A 21432-nucleotide genomic window follows, 5' to 3' on the forward strand; every position below is an offset into this window, starting at 1 on the left:
GTTGTCTACCCTGCCTGCCACTCCCCAGCTGACCAACCCCCTTTAGGGCCTGACTTTAGTGTCATTTCCTCTGCTGAACCAGAAGCTGTTCTCCAAACCAGTTTTGGCACTGGTGGTAAACCGCGGGCAGGGTGCCAGGAGATCAGGGGGCCTGGGACCCTAGAGATAAGTACAAGTGAGAAACATCACCAGAGCTTTATTACAGACCAAGGGGCCTAGCACAAGCACCCCCACAAGGGGCAAGTCTTTTGTTCCTCTGGCCCCTGCCACAAAGGCAGAATCTAGATTCTCAGGACCACCTGTGAGTACAGGTGCCTTGACCCCAACCAGAGAGGGAATATCAATGGCACCATGATTTGCCTGTTTCCACAATTTCCCCAAGGCACCAGAATATGGAGAAATTATAATAGGGTAGTAGTTTGTGAATCCAGGGATCTGGGGTCCTGGTTCAATCACAGATACAGTTAGGGCTACGACAAGGGGGAAGAGCTGGAGCCCAGGCTTCAAGGTTTCCAGCAGGGCAGGGAGACCTTTCAGGTCCTTGTTGTACTTCAGGTTAGCAAGAGGAAACAAAGGCCTCCACGGAGCTGGGGTGCTCAGGCTCCTGGATAGAGAGGCATGACAGTCGGATCCTGGGATTCACACGAGTCAGGAAAGGGAGCTCCCCACACTGGAATCGCTGTAGCTGAGGAGGTTCTGAGATGGGAAGAGAGGAAAACACATGTCCTATGCGTGTGGTTTTTAGTCCCATCCGCCATTCCCCTTTCCAACTCCAAAAATCCCCTATCAATCCCTCATGTTCCTGGGTCCCATCGATCTACAGTCCTACCCCTCTATTCTCACCTAATGGGATGATCTTGGAGGGTTTCCTCTCAAGCTCAAAAGAAAGCACAATAGGGCGGAGGACAGAGGGGCTGGTACAAAGTGTCCGGAGGAAGAGGGTCAAGGGCTCATCAATCTTGGCTGAGGACTTGAAAGGGAAACTCAGGATTAATCAGAACTCAAACTCCTCAATCCTCTACCAACCCCCCAGGAATCTGGGTATCTGAGCCCCCACCTCCTAGCCACATCTCACCTCAAGGTGGGCTCCAGGCCCTGTAAATTGCAAAGCCACTCTCCCTGGTCCTTGGACAAACTCTAGGAGAGAGGTCCACTCACTAGGACACAGCCCTAGTGCTGCTGCCACTTGATGATTCCTACAGGCAACCACAGCTTCGGCAGTCCCATCCTCCACCAGGAAGCTGGGTGGGGGGTGAGGGGAGAGGAAACAAACTCTCACAGCAAACCCAGGTGGCCAGTCACCTGGATCCAATATGCCTCCCTCCCCATCTTTTCCAGTCTTTAGCTCACTTTCATTTATTCATTCAAAAATATTTATTTAGCAATTCCCACAGCCAGGAATTATGCTAACACAGGGATAGCAAAGTCATGTAATAAGGAAGTAAATGGTGCGATGGGCACCTGCCTTGTGCTCTCACCTGATACTGGCCTGGCTTATAGATGTCTGAGCGGAGCAAGTGGGGCCCTGACGAGTACACCGTCCCTGGGATGAAGAAAGTGCTTGGGAAAATCCTCAGTCCCATCACAACCCTCTGACACCCTGTACCCAGCTCAGCCTGTCCCCTCCCATACCTGGGGGCAGAGGCTGGTACAATGAGCACACACCCAGAAGAGCTGAAGGCTGAAGACAGAAACGATATGGCAAGAAGCAGTGGCCCGGAATGGGGCCTGGCCACCCTGAAGAAGTTCAGCCAGGTAGATGTGGGGCAGGGGAGCACTAAAGAGAAAGAAGGGGGTGGTAGTCAACAAATAGCCAAAGGGACTCTGAAAGCAGGGTGTGTGTCTGGAAGGACTCAGCAGGCACAGGGATGGGGACAGTAGTGCCTGCTGTGCTCTCCTGGAAGACCCACAGCCCCCATTTTGATTCTTGATCTCTGATCATCATCGATTATTTCTCAGGCTTGAACAACCAAGATGTCGTTCAAGCCAAGAAAGGTATTTATATTTTAGACTGAAAAGCCTTTAAGACCCTAGAACACTAAATCTTTCAGGTAAAATGATAGGCATTGGACGTTTTTTATTCGGAGTAGAAGAAATCCTTCTGACAACACATTTTGCTAGGATTGGAGAAGACTGTAGTTATGGGAAAAATTCCAGAGGCAGAACAAGTGTGGGATGCAGATGCAGGGCCGTGAAGTTTGGGGATCGGGGCCTGGGGCACTGACCTGATTGTGGTATCCGGGGGAAAACTCAGGACCTGCACATAAGTAGATGACCGGAAACAACAATAAACATTGTGGGATCTGCAAGTGGAGGAAGAGTGATGATGAGAAAGAAGTCACTTTGAGGCAGGAGCTGGGACCGTATCACAGGCCTGGCCACTTGCCTTGAGGGACGCGTGCTGATGCTGGCTCTATCAAAGCAGAGGGAAGAATAAGGGGAGGACTGGTCTGGAACATCTCATGAGGGTAGAGGGCATAAATGCCAGAGTAACATATAGACCGTAGCATCAAAGAGGTGTCGTTGCAGTGTAGTTAGGTAGGGGTGAGCATTTAAGAGACCCGCATCAGCAGGGAGAGGAGGCAAGGCCAGCTACGTAGATCTTTACCTGGAAACCCGTTTCTCTAGCTGGTTAAAATAGACTCGGGCTCCCGGAAGAAGTCCTAGTGGGGGAGGCAAGTGTGGGTCTTCGATATATATGTCCAAGTGAGGGGGGAATTCATAGCCAGCAGTCTCCAGAGCCACGGTTAGCTTCACACACCCTCTCACTGCCCCAGTGCTCCCTACAGAAGGAAAGGGGAGGGGTCAGTAGTATCTGAGTATCTGTCAGGACCACAAGGTCCCACCACTCCATTCCATACCTTCCCCCAAAGGAGGTGTCATTACCAGGCTTCGTCCAGAGAAGGGCTGAAAGTGGCTCACACGGTGTGCGTGACAAAATCTCAGCTGAGAAAGACACCAAGGAATCGGTGAAGCTGGAGGGTCAGAGAAATACAGTGAGAAGGGAGGCATAAGAATGCAGAGAATGGAGAGAGTCAGATCCAAAGATAGAAAAAAGAGCTAAAGTATCTGCTAGAATATCATTTACAAGGTCCTGGAAAACTTTGCACTGTGTCAAATCACACGCTAAAAGTAACAGGGCTTATGGGAAAAACAGGGTTGTGGCAGACCAGTCAAAACGTATACCCCTCTGTAACCAGAGGCTTTGCCAAGTACACCAGCATTTACACTCCACTTACATTTACACCTAGAATCTCAGTCAGTCCATCATTTGCAGATTTATATGATGGGGCCCACGCCCCCTCCTTCAAATCATAGCTCCTCAAAACATTCACTTCTAATAGAGACCAGTTTCATAAAAATTACACATACAATGCAGTAGGGTTTTTGTCTGGTCTGTTTTTCTTTTACAGGGGGGAATACCTCTATGGCTTCTTCAGCCACCCCAAAAAGCTTACGTGAGGAAAGTATAGTTGTTCCTGAAGCTATAAGCCAGCCACTTCTTGCACTGAAGGCCCTTCTCTATAGATTTTCAACTTTTGTCCTTATATATTTTCTTTTTTTTTTTTTTTCTCCCCAAATTCCCCCCGTACATAGTTGTATATTTTAGTTGTGGGTCTTCCTAGTTGTGGCATGTGGGACGCCACCTCAGCATGGCCTGACGAGCAGTGCCATGTCTGCGCCCAAGATCCGAACTGGCAAAACCCTGGGCTGCTGAAGCAAGCGCGAGAACTTAACCACTCGGCCACAGGGCCAGCCCTTTTATGTTTCTTATATTTCCTTTTATTGCTAAGGCTTTTCCTGAATTGTGAGAAATGCTGCCCATGATCATTTCAAAACAGTAGCATGCTGGGAGAAAACTGGGGACGAAATGCAACTTCCATCTTACACTGACATTGTTCCTCTAGGTGCTAAATCATGTTAAAGAAACACACGCTGTAACAGAGAACAAATTATTCACCCACCCCAAGCATGGCGGAGGAAAAGAGAGCAGCCAAATTGGCTGGAGAAGCTGGTGGACATTTACTTGGCACTGAGTAGGTCGGTCAGCGAGGATTCAGGCAGCGCCTTGTTGATGTCCAGCACACCTGGGATGTCCTGGGAGCTTGCAAGTTCCACGGTCCACTCATCCTGAACAGTGAGGCAGGAGGCATAGCCCGCCAACTCCAGAGGACGCTGCGATATGCAGGATGAACCTCCCTCCTCAAACAACATTGGCGTCTGCCAGAAAATGGGAAGACAACTGTCTCTAAGCGTGTCCAGATCCAGAGGGAGGTTCGTAAAATACTATGACCCAATTTTGTTTTATCTCTGAAGCCTGGTGAAGGAAGTAGTCTAGACACAGACAGGCCTTCTATTTGATCCAGATCCACCCTTCTAGGAGACCTGAAAATGACCAGACACTGGAACTTCCTCTCCAGACCCCATGCCAAAAAACGTCTTTTGGGGAAGGGTATGAAGTGGGCCACTCACGGGAGGGCCAGAAGCCACGAGTCGGTACACTTGCCCTGGGTGCAAGAACTCAAACCAGCGAACTGAGGAGCCAAGGAAGATGAGGAGAACCTGTGAGGAAGGAGAGCAGGGTCCTGGGGATTCAGACAGGAGCCAGGGGCACAGGAGGTCAGATCCTAGGTCTGCAGTCCCAGTTTACCTTCTGATCTTTGTTCTCATTTCCCTTGGGCTCAAATGAGCCCCATCCAGTCCCCTCCTTCCTCTGGGTGCCCCCAAGCCAGTTCCCTGATACATGGAAACTGAGGGTGGGCTTGGGCACTTCCAGACTGGCACCCGGAGGGACAAAAAAGTTCCTCTTCATCAGTGCTTCCTTGTGGGACAACAAGAATAGCCTGCTCTGTTCCACGTGGGGACCCCCTGGGAGGGTAGGCACTGTCTTAGGAGGTGTTGAGGAGGTGGCTGAGTGAAGGAAGGGTCTGGGTACAGGCAGGATCAGGGCATCGGCCAGAAAGAACTGGACATAGACTCTGTGAGGAGAGAAAAGGAATAGGTTTCTTAGTGGTGCAGGCATTGGGTGTTGTGGGCCCCAGCATTCCAGCACCTGCATCAGGCCCTTCCCCTCCCCTCAGAGACTGCAAGCACAGCCACTACCCGACAGAGCTAACCTGGCCTGCTGCTTCTGGATGAAGCCTGCCATGCTCAGTTCCTTCCAGGAAGGGAAGGTGCTTCTGACATTCCTCTCTACAACCAACTGGAACCTCTCTACCCGCATCAGGCAGCCTAAAGGAAGAAAGTTTTCTGTTTTGGCAAGAGGAGAGAACTGTGGGACATGCAGTGAAGCAGACCACACCGCAGGTCTCGCTGCCCAACCCAGGCCTGAGCTGCTCCGCTAACACAGTGTGAAGGCCCAGACCTGACCCCCACCTTAGAGGGATGCTACCTCCAAGGGAGAAATCGTTCCGTCTGCATGTCCCACCCCTGGCCTCCTATGCTGGAAGGCTTCAATTCTACTTTGTCACAAATCTCTTAAACGCCTGTTCTTAGATCTAAGAACCTCTTAGATCTTAGATCCTCTCCAGGGTTTCCTTGTCTAAAAATCTCAATAACCCCAAATAAGACCATTACTCTTCCAAAGGAAGAATGTAGGAAATGTGAGTTGTCATCCTGTCAGGAGCTATAGAGGGAGAAATGAATGTTGGGAATTGCAGTTCTGGCTAGGGAATCCCTTGCTCCTTTTCTCTACCTGCCAACACTGGTCTCCTAAACTCCTAAAACTTGTTGATCAACACATGCCACTTCAGCATCTCTAGCAAATCCCAGCAGAAGCTTCCTCCCAAGCCCCCTGTTCTGAAACCTCTACCCCAACCACCATCTTCCCTCCACATCTGAACTCCAAACCTATGAGCTGGGGGTCAGCGAGGGGTTGTGAGTGCTTGGCCAGAAGGAGGCAGGGGAGGGAACCACTTTGGTCTCGAAGTTGCAGACAACCTTTACGAGATGAAGCCACCAGAACCCCAAGTAAAACCTGCAAGGAGATGAAGCCGACTGGTATTTACTAAACAAACACTGAGTGTCTACCATGTGTCAGGCACTGTGTTAAATGTTAGACTACAAAGTGAATAAAAAAAGACACGGTCTCTGACCTCAAAAAACTTATATTCAAGTGGGGAAGACAAATGTGGGGGAAAAAAAAACATGCATTCACAAATTTAGGAGCAGGAGAGAAAGTGTACAAACCAAGGTCAGAGGCAGGAGATCATGCAGGACCTCAGAGGACGTAATAAAGAGTTAGGGTTTTATTTTATATGCATTGGGAGAAACAAGGATTTAACGCAAGAGAATTTTGTAATCCAAGTTATACTTTATCCCACCTCTTTTTAGTTGCTGCAGGGACAATGAATTAGAGGGAGCCAAGAAGAGATGGAACAATCTAGTTAAAAGGCTAGTGCAGTCAAGATGACAAGAAATGACTATGGTAGTGGTAGCAAGGATGGCACAAAGAGAAAGTCCCCTGGTCCCTGCTGGAGCCCCACTTACCGGGGCTGGGTGGAAGGCAGAGGGCAGCAGACAGAGCCAGGACCAGGCCAGGCGCTGATTAAGCTGGCAACTGGGCAAGTGAGAAGCCTCTGGGAGGGGTAGAAGGGTCTTAGGGTCAAAGGAGGCCCAGGCCCTGCGCTGCCCTTCCTCTTTCAGGGTGGTCAGAGTAGGGAAGCAGCAGGGAGTCTGCAGTCGAGCATACTGTCAGAGAGAAGAGAAATTAGATTGTGCATCCCATGCCCTCCAGGTGTCCCCCAGTGCATTAGCTCTGCCACCCATCTTTCCCCTACACCCTCATACCCGCTGGAGTGGACAGTGATGTGGCTCTTCAAGGATCTCATTGTGTGAATTCCGACTGGGGCAGCAAGATGGAGCCAGAACATCCAAGGTAGGAGTCAAGAGTTGTAGCCCTAGGCTGGGGTTCCCAGGAGAGGAACGCTGCAGGAACTGGTGGTGTCTGAGCACATGGGGACACAGCCTGGGCCAGAAAGAAGCTGAGTCACTCCCCCAAAGACCCTGACTCTTCCACAACCCTGCTTCTCTTACAGAGGAAATGTCTTACTCCCACCGCCTCCCCAGCCCAGACCCTCATCTTCCTCACTTGCGGGCCAAGTCCTCCAGGGCCTTGGTAGCCCACAGGTAGACTGGAAGTCCTAACTGACGTTCCCATACCAGCTGCTCATACAGGGAGGCCCCCTGGGCTTGGTGGGAAGACTGAGTCTCAGGCTTCTGACGAGAAAAGCCCCGAAGGAGAACAGCACCACGGAGGCAGGGGGCTAGCACTGGCCTTCTTGTCCCTCCTCCCACAGACTGGAGGAGGTGAACATCCTGGAGCTGGGGGAAAGCAGAAAAAGTGAAAAAGCAGAGGTGAAGCCCTCAACTCAATGAGCCCAGGTAGAGTTAACTGCAGTTCTCCACTGCCTGGGTTCCAGGAGAAATACAATTTCTCCTTTACAGGTTATTTCCTTCCAGCCTCCACGTTTCACTTTCCATCACAACCCACTCCCCCTTCAGTAAGCCTTCATCTCCCGGAAGCTCCACTCAGTCTTCTGTGAGCCAGGGGGCTCCTGGCTGGTGAGGCTTTGGCTACTCACTAGGCTGTCTGAGATCATCCTGGCCCTACACCTGCCCTTCAGCTCCAGCATCTCCTCCTCCAGTTAGAAGGCCCTCCTGTGAAGGAGATGCTCTGGCTCCAACCCCTCTTCCCCGTGCCCCAGTCTCTACTCCCTTCTCATCCGAGCTCTCGTCCATATCATTCTTAACAAAAGCACCCCCTAGTCTCACACACACACTTATTATTTTTAGATTTTTGCTGAAGACATTTCTACCCTGCTGCAAAAAAAGACCAGCCCATAAAGGTAAGAGAAGCTGCTGAGAGGGCCTCTTTTTGTCACCAGTCTTGAACCCTCACATACCTCCAGACTGACTCCTGGTCGCACCACCTGCCTAAGGCCATGGAATTGCTGGTAGGCGAAGCAGAGCCCCAGCTGCCCATCCAGCTCATAGAGGCCAGCAGACTGATTGAGCACACCAGTGACCGTTCCCTGCAAAGAAGCCAAAGGTCCAGTTGATCCCTATTTCCTTCCTCTTTGGAGAGCCCCACTTGCTGCCCCTCGAGTTCTAGGATCTCTCCCTTATGCTCACCGTGTATGATAAGAGTCTGGAGTCCCGGACAAGACCTTTTTGATCCTTCTTGTCTTGGGAGTTGCTGGGCCTGGGGAGTGGCTTGGGGTCACTCTTGGAGCGGTCAGCCTCTAAGAGGGGTCCATCCAGCTCCAGCTCCAGTTCCAGCTCTCGCACACACTCTGGTTTCAGTGGCAAGAGATGGGAGGAGGGACTGGTCGTCCAAACATAGTAACGATGACCACGGATCTTGGATACTCGCAGCTCTGTCAGTACATAGGCCCTACTAGGCCAAAGGGCTCGGTGCCACACCAGCTGGGCAGGGACCTGGCTTGTGCAGAGGCAGGCAACATGGTACATGAGACACTTCCCACGATGCTGCCCCTCTGCCAGAGTCCCTTTCCATCATTCGATTTCAAAGACCTGCTCCTCATAAGCCTTTCTTTGCCTCTTCCTCTTCCCTGTTTGCCAATTAAATCTTAAGTCATCAAAATTTCAGGATCTCTCCCCTCTCATAGGAGCTGCCAAATATTTCCTAATCCCTCCCACAAGATACAAACCATCCCTAAAACTTCCTCCAAAATACATAAATATCCCATTCAGAAAATTATGCCTTTTTTTCCTCCTACCCCACCCCATACTATACAAACAACTTTCATTTATTTAATCTATATGTACTAGCTATATGTATCCATATATCCATGCATCCAATATTGGGATAGATGTTAAGGGAAATATAATAGACTGTTCTCTCTTATCCAACATATTTCAAACCACTGGGGAACACAGACACAAACCCAAGTAATAATATGGAGCCATGTATGATCAAGTGGCAAAAACAATACACATTCGATAAGGCTTCAGAGAAAGAAAGAGAAGGTCAGGACGGGTTGGAATGATCAGGAAGGCCTAGTGAAAGAAGTGAAACTTGAACAGGGTCTTGAAGGACAGCTCTGGTTTGGTGATGTGGAGAGGAGAGGGAAGGATGATTCAAGTAGGTGGCAACAACATAGACTTGTTCAGAACTCAGAATGAGCATAGCAGTGAAAACACTGGCCAGGATGGAGAAGGAATGTTATTGGGAGTTGCAGAAGACAAGACAGGAGAGCTAAGATGAGGGGAAAAAACCCAGAAATGACATGCTGACGACTTTATTTTATAGGAAAATGAGAAATATCCAAGGGGGGAAATAAAAATAAACATCTGACAACAGGGTATCATACGGACTGGAGAAGGGTGGCTGTCAAAGAAATTTAAGCACAAGGAAAAAAGTTTCCCGTGTTGTTCATAAATATAACAATCTTCTAGGGCATGTTCCTCCCACAGGCATAACAGAGCACTGCTGCCATTCTCAGCAGCTTCAAAACACACTGTGACTGAACATAATTGAGCTGCACAGTCCTCCGTGCTCAACTTCGCAGACTTCCATTTCTAGTCTAAAACCAGCTGAGTATCAGCAATGAGACGCTGCACGTGACCACTCATCAGAAGGGATTACTGAGACCCCACTTTAGCTTACTACTTGTGCAAAAAAAGTAGTTAATAATAGTTTCACTGAACAAACAAGTATATGAATGAATACTGGTGTTTCCGCTCTCCCCTGACCACCCCCTCATGTTCATCAGACTTCCTCTAACCTCTCACTAGGACCTCCCAATATCACAGCCCCTTCTTCCTTCAGACATTGAGGTCCTTCCCTTCCTCAGATCCCAAATGCTGGGATCTGAATGCCAATCCCCTGAATCCTGTCCTTTTTACCCAACTTCACCCTTCAGTCTACCAATACTGTATCACCACAGCTCTGTTTCCTCAACCCCTTTTCTAAGACAAAAACCCTACCTGAAGCAGACAGACCCAGGCCACCCCAGTACCAAACACTGATGCTGACCCTCTCCAGCTCGGCCCCTGTCACTGCTTAGCAATCTCTTATCTCCAACTATCTAGCACAGCAATTACCCGGAACCTTTCCTCCTCTTTTCAGAGCCCAATCCTTCATTTTGAAGAGATGATCTCATTCCTCTATCATAGAAGAGATTCACTGGAGTCATCTCAAGCAACAGTATGTCTCCAATGCCTCTTCAGCAGCCTATAAACATACCAAGACCACTCCTCCCCTGACCTCCCAGGCTTATTCCAAAGCCCACCTCTGCACCCACACAGTGCCTCGTGCATGTGCATGTATCTACCACAGTACTTATGATCCTTAACAGTAATAGCTGACTGACTTCTCTGGCTGAGAGCTTCCAGAGGACAATTCTCTTATTCAATTTTGTGCCTCTGAACTGACCCAAGTGCCTAGCATACAGCACATGCTCAGTAAAGGTCAAATCTTGGTAGAGGTGATTCTCCAGTCCTGAATATCCTCCCTTCTCTTCTAGTGATTCAAATTCCATCCATCCTTCAAGACCCAGACCTAAGAAACTCCCTTGTAAGGCTCCCCTCCACATAATAAACTCTAGCTGACCTGCTACAGCAGTTACAAACTGTTTTCTATTATTCTATGTTTTATAAATAAGTACCATATAGAACCTACAATAAGATTATAAACTACCCAAAGGGCTTACCCTACTTTAGTGACCCTGCAGAAATTCAAGTGCATTTCAGAGATCTCTCCCTTGACATATAATACAAGAGTGAGCCAACCCCACTCTGTAGAGAATTTTTAATTGGTCTCTAGGAGACTTAAAACATTCTAATGGAAAGAAAATACACAAGCTCCTCTTTAACCCAGGAAGAAAAAACACGATCAGAAATTTGGGCAGCTTCTAAGCATTTTTAATTCCTTTACACTCTAATCACTGTTATTCAAGCTCATGTTTCACAAAGACACAGGAAAGAATTCTTAGAGTGCCAATAAATTTCATAGTTTCCTTTTCTTTTTTTTTGAGGAAGATTACCCCTGAGCTAACTGCTGCCAATCCTCCTCTTTTTGCCGAGGAAGGCTGGCCCTGAGCTAACATCCATGCCCATCTTTCTCTCTCTCTTTTTTTTTAAATATGTGGGACACCTACCACAGCATGGTGTGCCAAGCGGTGCCATGTCCACACCCGGGATCCAAACCAGCAAACCCCGGGCCACCAAGAAGCGGAACGTGCGAACTTAACCGCTGCGTCACCGGGCTGGCCCTAGTTTCCTTTTCTGATATGCAGTTAGAGAACCTTTCCATCCTTTAATTGTTTTGAATGCTTTTGAAACATTATTCAGATAACTGTGTAAGTCACATAACAACCAGTGTAAAAACTAATGATTTTTAAAATCATACCAGTTGATGTAAAAAGAATCAACAGTAAGTACCAAGTTTTTTAAAAAGTATATGTATTCAATGTTTCAATGGTGTTAAGATAGTTTTCTTGGTCATCCTTCTAATGGAAGGGTAAAACAAGTGATTCGGGCAGTTTTTCAAAATGCGACACAAAAAAGTCGTCTACTCAAGTAACTGTACAGCAGAAAAGTCTATTCCCCACCTCCTGTACGTAGGAAAGACGTTACCTGGAATCTTCCCTCAGCAGCACTGTTCCAGAAAACAACTCTCCCCAGCTGTCCTTTCCTATATGGTTCCAATGTGATCTTTCCTATTAAGAGTTCTAACACTGGGGCCAGCCCCGGAGCCGAGTGGTTGAGTTCACCCCCTCCGTTTTGGCGGCCCTGGGTTTCGCTGGTTCGGATCCTGGGCGTGGACATGGCACCGCTCATCAGGCCATGCTGAGGCGGCGTCCCACATGCCACAACTGGAAGAATACACAACTAAAAATACACAACTATGTACCCGGGGCTTTGGGGAGAAAAAGGAAAAAGAAAATCTTAAAAGAAAAAAAAAAAGAGTTCTAACACCCATTCCACACCTCCACACCCCCGAATTGACCCTAATCCTCACCTGTACGATGACAGACACATGGCTGCCAGCTTGGCCACCAGCTGGGGATGATCCTCCAAGAGTCAGGATGAAGTAAGCTTTCTTTTGACTTTTCACCAGAGCACTCAATCGAATGAGCTTCCCAGCCAGGTTTTTTGGTCCAACTCTGAGCTTGCTTCTAAAAAAGGTAGAAAGAGGAGAGGAAGAAGACTTTTTTTTAATTTGAAGATCTAACTAGCTATATTAAGCAATTCATGAATTAGGCAGCATCCCATCCACTAAGTAAAGAGATACTCAGAAGTCATTTTTCCCTACAAATGCCTTTCCTCACACTATAAAGAATAATCTAGCTGTGATGTAAAATTTCCGTAGCCCAAAGCCATTATTCTAAACACCCCCTTTCAACTCTTCTTGCCCTCAGATAAGGCACATTTCCCTTGAAGACTCCTGCTCTTAACATTCTGAGAGGCCCTATCGTTGCCTTGAGTTGGAACATTCCATCTATATTACTCTTGATAGCTTTCTTTCCCTCCTTTCACTGACCTGCCATCATCCTACCAGTTTCAAAGTGCTCCCTCCTCCCCCCGAGGGAAGAATTACCTGTGCCTGAGCAGGCAGGAAGCAGTTTCTGGGTAGAGAACAGGGATAGGGGTGAGAGGACCAGGACTGATGGTCAAGGGAAACACTGGCACGGGGACACCCCAGAGCTCCAAATGCCCTTCCCCTGAGGAACTCCACCTGGCAGGAGGGAGGTAACTCCAACTGGGGAACAGAAAGAGATGGCCCAACCAAGAAAGGTCCAGATCTATGAGCTAGAAAAGACCAAAGGCAAGGGTTAAAACCAGGACTCTAGCATCCAATCCACCCCTCCACCTTTGTTCCCTCAGAGGCTTGAGTGCCTTGCTCTCTAGACACCATTCTTGTTAGGAGCTGAGGCATCTGACCTCCCTCTTCCTACTCACCTCACAGCCCAGAATTCCAGTGTTATCTCTCACATAGAGGTTTCCATTCCTGCACTCTTGTTCCAAGTCCCCTGGTAGGTCTGTTAGTGTCCCTACAAGTATCAGCCGTTCCCGGGGCAGGGGGACCCCACTTGGTCCAGCCTCTTGGGCCCAAGCCTGGTATGCAGTACTGCTCCAGGACAGGTGGCTGCAGCACGGGAGACGTTGGCGGGTCCTGAGGTCCTGTACTGAGGCAAAGCTGCAGAGTGAAGGGAGCAGAGGTCCTACAAAGCTGCATCCAAGCCTAGGACATTACCCTCAACCCTGACAAATCCCCCAAGATCCCAAGGAAAGGTCAATGGGGAACATGGACTAAGAGAGGAGTTTGATTGACTGATTGAAGGGGAAAAAGCTGGGGTAAGAGCCTAAGAAAATGAGGACAGAGTCTGGGTAGTACCCAGGGAAGGTAAGAAGAAAGTCTGTGCTGAATGATATCTTGAATAAGATAGTGCCACAGGGAGGACCCAGAGAAAAGAAGTAGGAATGCAGGAGCGGCCTGAGGAGATGAGCGTGTGGGGAGAACATTTTACAGATAACACTCAGCCTCCCTAACAGCATGTCAGCTCTTAGCTCCACAGAGAACTCCAATGGGGCCACTTAGGCATCTGCCCCGGCCACGTTTCCTTCCTCATCTGGAATATCACAGAACTAGAGACTGGCTGGGAAGCTGAGGCTGAGTTGGGAGCTGATATCAAGAGTTCCCAAATCTCCAGAGATATCTGAGATCAGTTATTCTTAAGCAAAGTGTTGCAACACTGCTGAGTCACTGTCAACTGTGAGGTGTATCACAGATAAAGCGGTACAAATAATAGTTAAATGATCAAAGTTGTGGTACATTCACATTTTCGTAACACCATTATTCTGCTCACTTGCATTCCCATGATTTTTTCAGTGGAAAAGAAACAGAATAAGGTAACAAAACATCACAATTTATCGTCCTTGTTGTACTCATGAACATAATCCACCTGTGAGTACTACAGACCGGGAATGCTGTTCTAGGTGGCCCACTCCCCTTCCACATCTGCTTCATCCTTTCCCAGCGACTTCGGAGCAGATAAAAGGCAAAGACAGAAACAAACATGTGTTGAGCCGCTGCCATGCACATACTATATTGGGTCTGTTCACACTCAATCTGGCATTGAATCTTCACCCAAAAACCCCGTAAACACCACCAATGAGGAAACTTAGAGAGGTTCAGATACACAGTGGCATGGGTGGCAAAGCCAGGTGTGCCTCATTCAAAAGTCCATGTTCTTTCTCTGTGTTTTTCTATTTCTCTCAAGGCCCAGGAAAAAGCAACCAGAGAGATCTGTTCCTTGACCCTAGGCACCCTAAGGACAGAAAACAGTTAGGGTAGGGGTCCCCTCTCCCAGATCCTTCAGGGTCTGGGGCAGGAAACTGAAGGTGATAACCTCAAACCCTTTGCATTTGTCATTGCTCTCCACCTTTCAAGGCTTACTTACCACAGTGCCTGGCACACGGTAGGCACTCAATGAAGAAGAATGGGAAAATGGATGAATAAACTATTTCTATTAAATAATATGTATTTTATCCTCATCCATCATGCTTTATTTCACTTCTACATATTATGCCATCTATGTTATATTTATCTTGAAGAATAAAAAGAAATTTTACTTTTTTATTTTTATTTATTTTTATTTTTTTGAGGAAGATTAGCCCTGAGCTAACATCTGCCACCAATCCTCCTCTTTTTGCTGAGGAAGACTGGCCCTGAGTTAACATCGTGCCCATCTTCCTCTACTTTCTATGTGGGACGCCTGCCACAGAATGGCTTGACAAGTGATGCACAGGTCTGCACCAGGGATCCAAACTGGCAAATCCTGGGTTGCCGAAGCAAAACGTGCAGACTTAACTGCTGTGCCACCAGGCTAGCCCCACAAGAAACTTTAAAAAGGTTCCAAGTTTCCTAAAAATTGCTGACTTACAACTTTTCAATTATTCTAGTAATACCAGAATTTTGAGAGATTTGGATCTTCCTTTCTTTAATTAGATTGTGATCACTGAGGCCACTAGGCACACTCTCAGCTCATTGGTGGGAGATGCTAACCCCATTGCAGTAGAGGTTCAAGGAAGTCACTACTCCTTTGACTACCACTATTCCACAGGTAACTCTCCTGTCCTAGGGCTTTTCCCACGTTAGCAGGACAATTTACAAATGAGATTTCATTCTAAGTTTAAATGAACAATCTATTTAACCTCTAGAGTTATGGCCATGGACAAGAATTGTAGAAAAAGAAAGGCAAAACAGGGGCTGGCCCGGTGGTACAGCAGTTAAGTTCACATATTCCAATTCTTGGCAGCCTGGGGTTCACCGGTTCGGATCCCGGGTGTGGACATGGCACCACGTGGCAAAAGGCATGCTGTGGTAGGCATCCCACATGTAAAGTAGAGGAAGATGGGCATGGATGTTAGCTCAGGGCCAACCTTCCTCAGCAAAAAGAGGGGGATTGGCAGCAGTTAGCTCAGGGCTAATCTTCCTCAAACAAACTAACAAAAAAAAAAGAAAGGCAAAACAGAGTCTAATGGTGTAAAATGAGAAGAGTTACATAAGAGGAAAAGGAAAAAGCCTCCACGTAAGAGTGTCCTCAGAAATTACTTTGGAATTAAAATAAAATATCATTTAATGCCTACCAAATAGGCAAAAAAAAAAAAATTTTTACCAAGGTAAAAGCAGACATGGAAAAGGTTCAGGATACAGATGTGTGCTGTATGCGTGTCAATCGGTGCAACTCCATTGGAGAGCAATGTGAAACGGCTAGTGAGGCTGAGACCCGACGAGCCTACACTTCCCTTCGGGACAGTGGTTACTTCTGGAGAAGGGGAGGGAGGAACTGGATCAGGGTAGAGCACTCAGGAGACTTCACTAAATCTGTAATGTTTTGCTTCCCGTAAAAAAGAACTGAAGCAAATATGGCAAAACATTAAGGTTTTTAAAAGTCGAGCAGCAAGTAGCTAGCGAAACACTATGTTAACAAACACACTATTGAGTTCAGCTGACTGTCCTTCACAGGCAAGACTTTCTCAGCGAAGGAGGCAGTGTACTGATTCACATTTCGGATGACCAACATCTTTAGTTACCATTGGTTTAGAACAAAGTCCATGAGTGAAAAAAACTACACAGAATTTTGAAAATGATGTTTTGGATAACACAGAGTACAATTAAGCTGTCTTTTCACTAAAGATCTGTTGTTGTTACTGACTGAAACAGATTGCCAGGCTGAGTGAAGTGTTTCCCAAACTGCCATAAGCAGACTAAGGGAGTGCCAGGGAAAAAGTATCCTGTGCTCAAGTAAGTTTGGGAAATGACAAATTATACAAAGCTAAACAGATTTCTACGTTTTTATATTTTTCAAAGGCTAAGTAAACAATGATATGCATACTCACATAATAACACAGAGCAGTTATGGTATGATTTATATAGTCTAAAGGTATGCAAAACTCTACTGTATATTGCTTAGGGGTAGGTGCATGTGCAGTAAAAATTTGAAGATATTCATAGGAATAATACTCCTCATTCAACACAGTGGTTACTTCTATGAAGAGGTAATAGGTTTCTTTTTGTAGGACTTTTCAGAGCCTTTAATGGGTTAATGAACCTCATGACTCTGCTAAAGAAGGTTATCATATCCAATCTCTCTCAAACTTATTTGGCCATGGAACCCTTTCCTTGTACTTTATTAACATTGCCTAGGACAATTTGGGAAATGATGCTGTAGATAAAACAAAAACAAAAACAAACCACCTTCAGAAGATCTTAAATTTATGTTTTTTTTTAGAGATTGGCACCTGAGCTAACAACTGTTGCCAATCTTCTTTATTTTTTTCTTTATTTCTTCTCCCCAAAGCCCCCCAGTACATAGTCGTATATTCCAGCTGTGAGTGCCTCTGGTTGTGCTATGTGGGACGACACCCCAGCAGGGCCTGACGAGTGGTGCCACGTCCACACCCGGCATCCAAACCGGCGAAACCCCGGTCCGCTGAAGCAGAACGTGCGCACTAACCCCTCGGCCACAGGGCCGGCCCCTCACATCTTCTTAAGCATAACTATCTGCACTTGGTAAAAGCATAGGCCTCTGTATCCTAGTTTCCTAATCGACAAAATGAAATATCAGCCTCTGTATTTTCTTTTCTTTCTATCTTCTCCTCTTCCTCTCTTTGCTTCTAAATTTGACTTACGCCAATTTAGGAGAATTACAGGAAAAGGTAGGCAGCTTGATGGAGAATGGGAAAGTGTGGCAGAAGGGGTTGTGTTTAGAACACCTTTTCCTCCCCTCAGCAAGTTTCCCCTCCCTCTTCTCATTTCCCCTTTTATTAACTATAGGTTCTTCCTCTTCAACCCCAAGTTTACCTCCCCCCTGAACTCTCCGTCTCCTTACCTGTAGCTGAGGGGCAGCGTAAAACCCTGGCTCGTTCCCTGGGACAACCAGATAGTCTTCACACAGTCAATTACCAAGTGAGTCAACTGGACATCAGGCCCCTTGCCAGGTGGACACAGGGTCTCTTGGATGAAGGCCTGGGCAGCCTCAAGCCAGGCTTGCTCCTGAGGAAAGTGAATCTAGTTAAACATCTTCCTGATCATCCTGCCCACCAGGGAAATTTGGGGAAGGATAGACAGAAAAAAAAATCAAGAGGGTATGTATGTGGAGATGAAAAGTGAAGGAGTTTAGAACTTAAAGAAACTTTTGGGGCTGGCCCCGGTGGCATAGGGGTTAAGTTCACATGCTCTGCTTTGGTGGCCCAGGGTTTGCAGGTTCGGATCCCAAGCATGAAACTACACATCGCTCATCAAGCCATGCTGTGGTGGCATCCCATACACAAAGTAGAGGAAGACTGGCACAGACGTTAGCTCAGCGCCAACCTTCTTCACACAAAAAAAACCACCTTTCAGAAACTTTAGAAGTCTTAGTCCAGCCACACAATCAACTTAGACAACTGGTCATCCAGCTTTGGTCTTGCCTTTCTCTAACCTGTACCAATCCTTAAGCACTCACCTGGAATACATAGTCACACATTGCTAATGACAGGATAGTTCTGAAAAATGCATTGTTAGGCATTTTCGTCACTGTGCAAACATCATAGAGTGTACATACACAAACTTGGACAGTATAGCCTACTACACACCTAGGCTCTACGGTACTAATCTCATGGGACCATTGTTGTATATGTGGTCCATCACTGACTGAAACGCATGACTGTATTCCTCTGTGAACCCGTCTCTGACTATCCTGCTTTGACTATCCCAGGTAGAATGCTGCTCCTTCCCTGGAGCTCCCACAGCTCCCTGCACATACCTCTATTAAGAGTAATGATTACCACATATAGTGACTTCCCATTTATATGGGGTATGGGTCCAAAGCCAGCAAGTTGAAGAACAAGATTAGTCAAAATCACCCTTGAAAAAAATCCTTTAAATTGCTTTTAAGAATAAGACATAGTACTGTATAGTAACATGCACGTGAAAATGTAAATGTGCTTAATAATGGACAGTACATATAAAGGATATAGGCACAATATAATTTTTAATCATTCCCTTTTTTTAAGTCAAGTGTATACATTTCAGTTCCCATAAGCTAAATACATATATGACACAATCTAATTGGATTTGTTTCCCGTTCCGTCTTTTCAGCTAAGATGTGGGCTGCCTAAGGAGGACAGGAACCATCTCTATATACTTGCCACAGATTCTGGACACAGAGTTGCCTCTCTATGTAGATAACTCTAGGAAAGGGACCAGCTTGGCCTACTTCCGGTGTAAGGCAGCTTTATTTTAAAATTCCAACAGAGTTTGACAATACTTAGGGGTAGGACCTTTATCCTTCTGATCCCCAGTGATAATTCTAAACCATTACAGCTCTATCCCTCTTCCTCCACTGCTCCTCTATTAGCCTACTACTCAATCCTCCACATTCAGTTAATCTTCAGCAGCTTGAAAACAGGCTGATAAACCAGTCTTCAGGTCCAGATGACTTCAGTGTCCTGGTAGAAAGCCCTACCACTGACCTCCACCTTCGCCCCACCTCAGCCAAACAAACTCATTCATGGTCAGAGTTGTCAAAACTGGACCAGGTCATCATTCAGAACTGCCCACCAACATAATCAAAGCCCAGACTCCCACGCTTTTTGTCTTCCTCTCTCAGTCTTCCTTCTTTAGCTCCTATTCCTCTGAGAGCCTGTCCATTGCTTGGCACATTGAATACTGCTGTTTCTTACAGTGGAACCACTACTTCAAAATCACCAAAGTTTTATTAAAAATGCAGGTGAGGGGTTGGCCCAGCATCGTAGTGGTTAAGTTCACACACTCCACTTCACCGGCCCAAGGTTCCAGGGTTCAGATGCCAGGTACAGATCTACACACTGCTCATCAACCCATGTTGTGGCGGCCTCCTACATACAAAATAGAGGAATACGGGCACAGAAGTTAGCTCAGGGACAATCTTCCTCAAGCAAAAAAAAAAAAAAAAAATGCAGGTGATTTTTAGGTGAGCTCATCTACTGAATCAGAATTCTGGGGCAGGGCCAGAGTCTGTAATTTAAATAAGCTCCCCAAATTAATACGGATGTAGGCTGAAGTTTGAGAACACTATACACTTTCCTCTCGATAACCTCATCCACTGGACAGCTTTAATAGCTATCAGCAGATGCTGATTGTTCCTAAAGCTCTACTTTACCTGAGATCTCTCTCCTGACCTCTAGTTATATCCATCATTCTACCAGTTTCTCCACCTGGCCAACCAACAGGCACTACGCCCGTCCAGCACTGAACTTTTCACAAAACCCACCCCTCTTCCAAGTTCACTAACTTAGCAAATAGCATTCTCAAACAAATAGTTCTACCCAGAAATGTGGATGTCCTCTTTAACTTTAACTCCTTCCTTTCCCTGCAGAAGAACCCAAGTTCTTTAGATTGTATCTCCTTCATACTTTTTTTTACTCTGTCTTCACCTCTGGAACCTGAACACTGCTGCCATGGTAGGGCATCATCTCTCACTACATTTCAGCCACAGCCTTCTAACTGGTACTCTCTAGTCCACTCTCTACACTGCTACCTCAGGAAACGAAAACTCAAATCTCATCCAATCACTCTTCTGCTGCAAACTCTTCAATAACTCCCAATTAGTCTCAGGTTAAAGTCGCTGCTAAGTTAAGACTTACAAGACCGTCAGCTCTGACCCCTCCACCCCCACCCAAGTGAACTGACGGAGTTTTTCAAAGACACCTGCTCTATCTCGCCTTCGAACATGTTCTCGCCTACGCCTTTAACCTTTTTCAGCGCGTTTTTTGCCTTGCTAACTCCTACACGCACTTCGGGTCTCAGAAGCTGTTCCCGATTATCAGTTACCCCTTTCCCCAATAGCTGCGTCAGGGGTCTCCCCCAGGACCCCACAGCCCTACAGTTCGCCATTAGTCTGCTCCTGGCTTCCCGCTGGGCCTGAAGCCTAGAGAGGGGACGGAGACGTGTTTACGGCTCACAGCAGGCGCCGCAGAAATGAAGGAATAAATATATTCGCAGAACCAGTGAGACCGGTAGGACGAACAGCCTCACAGACCCCCCTCGCCCAGGCGCGGCCAGCGAAGTCAGGGAGGCAAAGAGGCAAGGTGCAGGCAACAGGAGAAGAGAGAAAAATCCGCGACAGACAAGAAAAAAACGGACGTGGGAGGGAGAACAGCACTCACACAGCTAGGAGCCTGCGCACTACTCGCCGCCATGGTGCGCCCCAGGTTCCGCTCCAGCGAGCCGCGGGAACCGCGCGAACCGCGACGGAGGGCTCACCGGAGGGACGCTCGCTGACGTCATCGGTGGGCGCGTCTCCGGCTCCTCCCACCCGGCATGCTTAGCACCTCTGTGCTCCACTGCGGCCTCTGCCCCTCTTTCCGGAGCCGCTGTCTCTCTTCCGCAGTGACATCCTGTCTGACTTGCGTGCGACAGAGTGAGGGAGCTCAGGAGTTCATCCCAGCCAGCCTGGTTGTTAACTCCCTAAGCATCTTTCGATCTCTCTGATCTTGCTAAGCAGAGAGTAGTGTTTCCTCCTTAGTGCACCCGGAGTACATCATTCATACTTGTGTTATGGCCTTAACTCATTGCTGTAATTGTTGAACTGTTTCCCCGACTTGACTCTGAGTACCCGGAAGCCATACCCTATTTTTATTCTATTTATCTTTGCATTCCGGTATCTAGAACTGTTCTTCTTTCTAAATAAGAACTTGATAAATATTTGTGGGTCAACTAGTGAAGCCTCTGCTCTCCCTAATTCAGTCAACCAGCCAATCATTCCACAGCTTAGTAAGATGAGAAGAGAACAGAGTTCATGCAGCTATGTGCCAGGCTATGCACTGTTCTGGCTCTGGGGATGTGGCAGCAAACAAACCAGATACAAATCCCTGCTCTCATAGAGTTTACCTTCTAGGAGGAGGAAACTGACAGTAAAAAAAAAAAAAAAGGTAAAA

The 21432-nt window shown here is 47.2% G+C and overlaps 1 protein-coding gene across 11 annotated transcripts; it reads right to left on the bottom strand.

Moving 5' to 3' along the window:
• Positions 1–180: 180 nt before the first annotated feature.
• On the bottom strand, positions 181–21009 carry CTC1 (CST telomere replication complex component 1). 11 transcript variants are annotated; one of them, XM_070563296.1, is made up of 23 exons: positions 20759–21009; positions 17364–17527; positions 12928–13165; positions 12566–12777; positions 11987–12143; positions 8134–8439; positions 7905–8033; positions 7091–7323; positions 6790–6967; positions 6490–6690; positions 5851–5977; positions 5118–5232; positions 4652–4979; positions 4474–4563; positions 4028–4221; positions 2887–2975; positions 2609–2783; positions 2226–2303; positions 1633–1777; positions 1479–1543; positions 1076–1241; positions 844–970; positions 181–696 (listed from the first exon to the last, which is right to left on the bottom strand). In XM_070563296.1, the coding sequence occupies exons 1-23, from the start codon at positions 20780–20782 to the stop codon at positions 557–559; spliced, it is 3681 nt and encodes a 1226-aa protein (XP_070419397.1). In that variant the 5' UTR covers positions 20783–21009; the 3' UTR covers positions 181–556. The 11 variants fall into 11 exon arrangements, 6 of the variants coding, with proteins under 6 accessions (XP_070419397.1, XP_008538129.2, XP_070419396.1 ...); XM_008539907.2 differs by having other exon boundaries at positions 20662–20912; XM_070563295.1 differs by having other exon boundaries at positions 7905–8063; positions 20759–20906.
• Between the last annotated feature and the right edge of the window lie 423 nt (positions 21010–21432).

This window comes from Equus przewalskii, chromosome 10 (genome assembly GCF_037783145.1).
Source record: "Equus przewalskii isolate Varuska chromosome 10, EquPr2, whole genome shotgun sequence".
Taxonomy (NCBI): domain Eukaryota; kingdom Metazoa; phylum Chordata; class Mammalia; order Perissodactyla; family Equidae; genus Equus; species Equus przewalskii.

Coding starts and splice junctions, on each gene's coding strand:
- CTC1 (XM_070563294.1), bottom strand. CDS start 20,694: ATGGCGGCGAGTAGTGCGCAGGCTCCTAGCTGT. Junction 5,233..5,850: donor CGCTGACCCCCAGCTCATAG/GTTTGGAGTTCA, acceptor TTCTTCCTTTAG/GCTGCCTGATGCGGGTAGAG. Junction 971..1,075: donor GGCCTGGAGCCCACCTTGAG/GTGAGATGTGGC, acceptor TTCCCTTTCAAG/TCCTCAGCCAAGATTGATGA.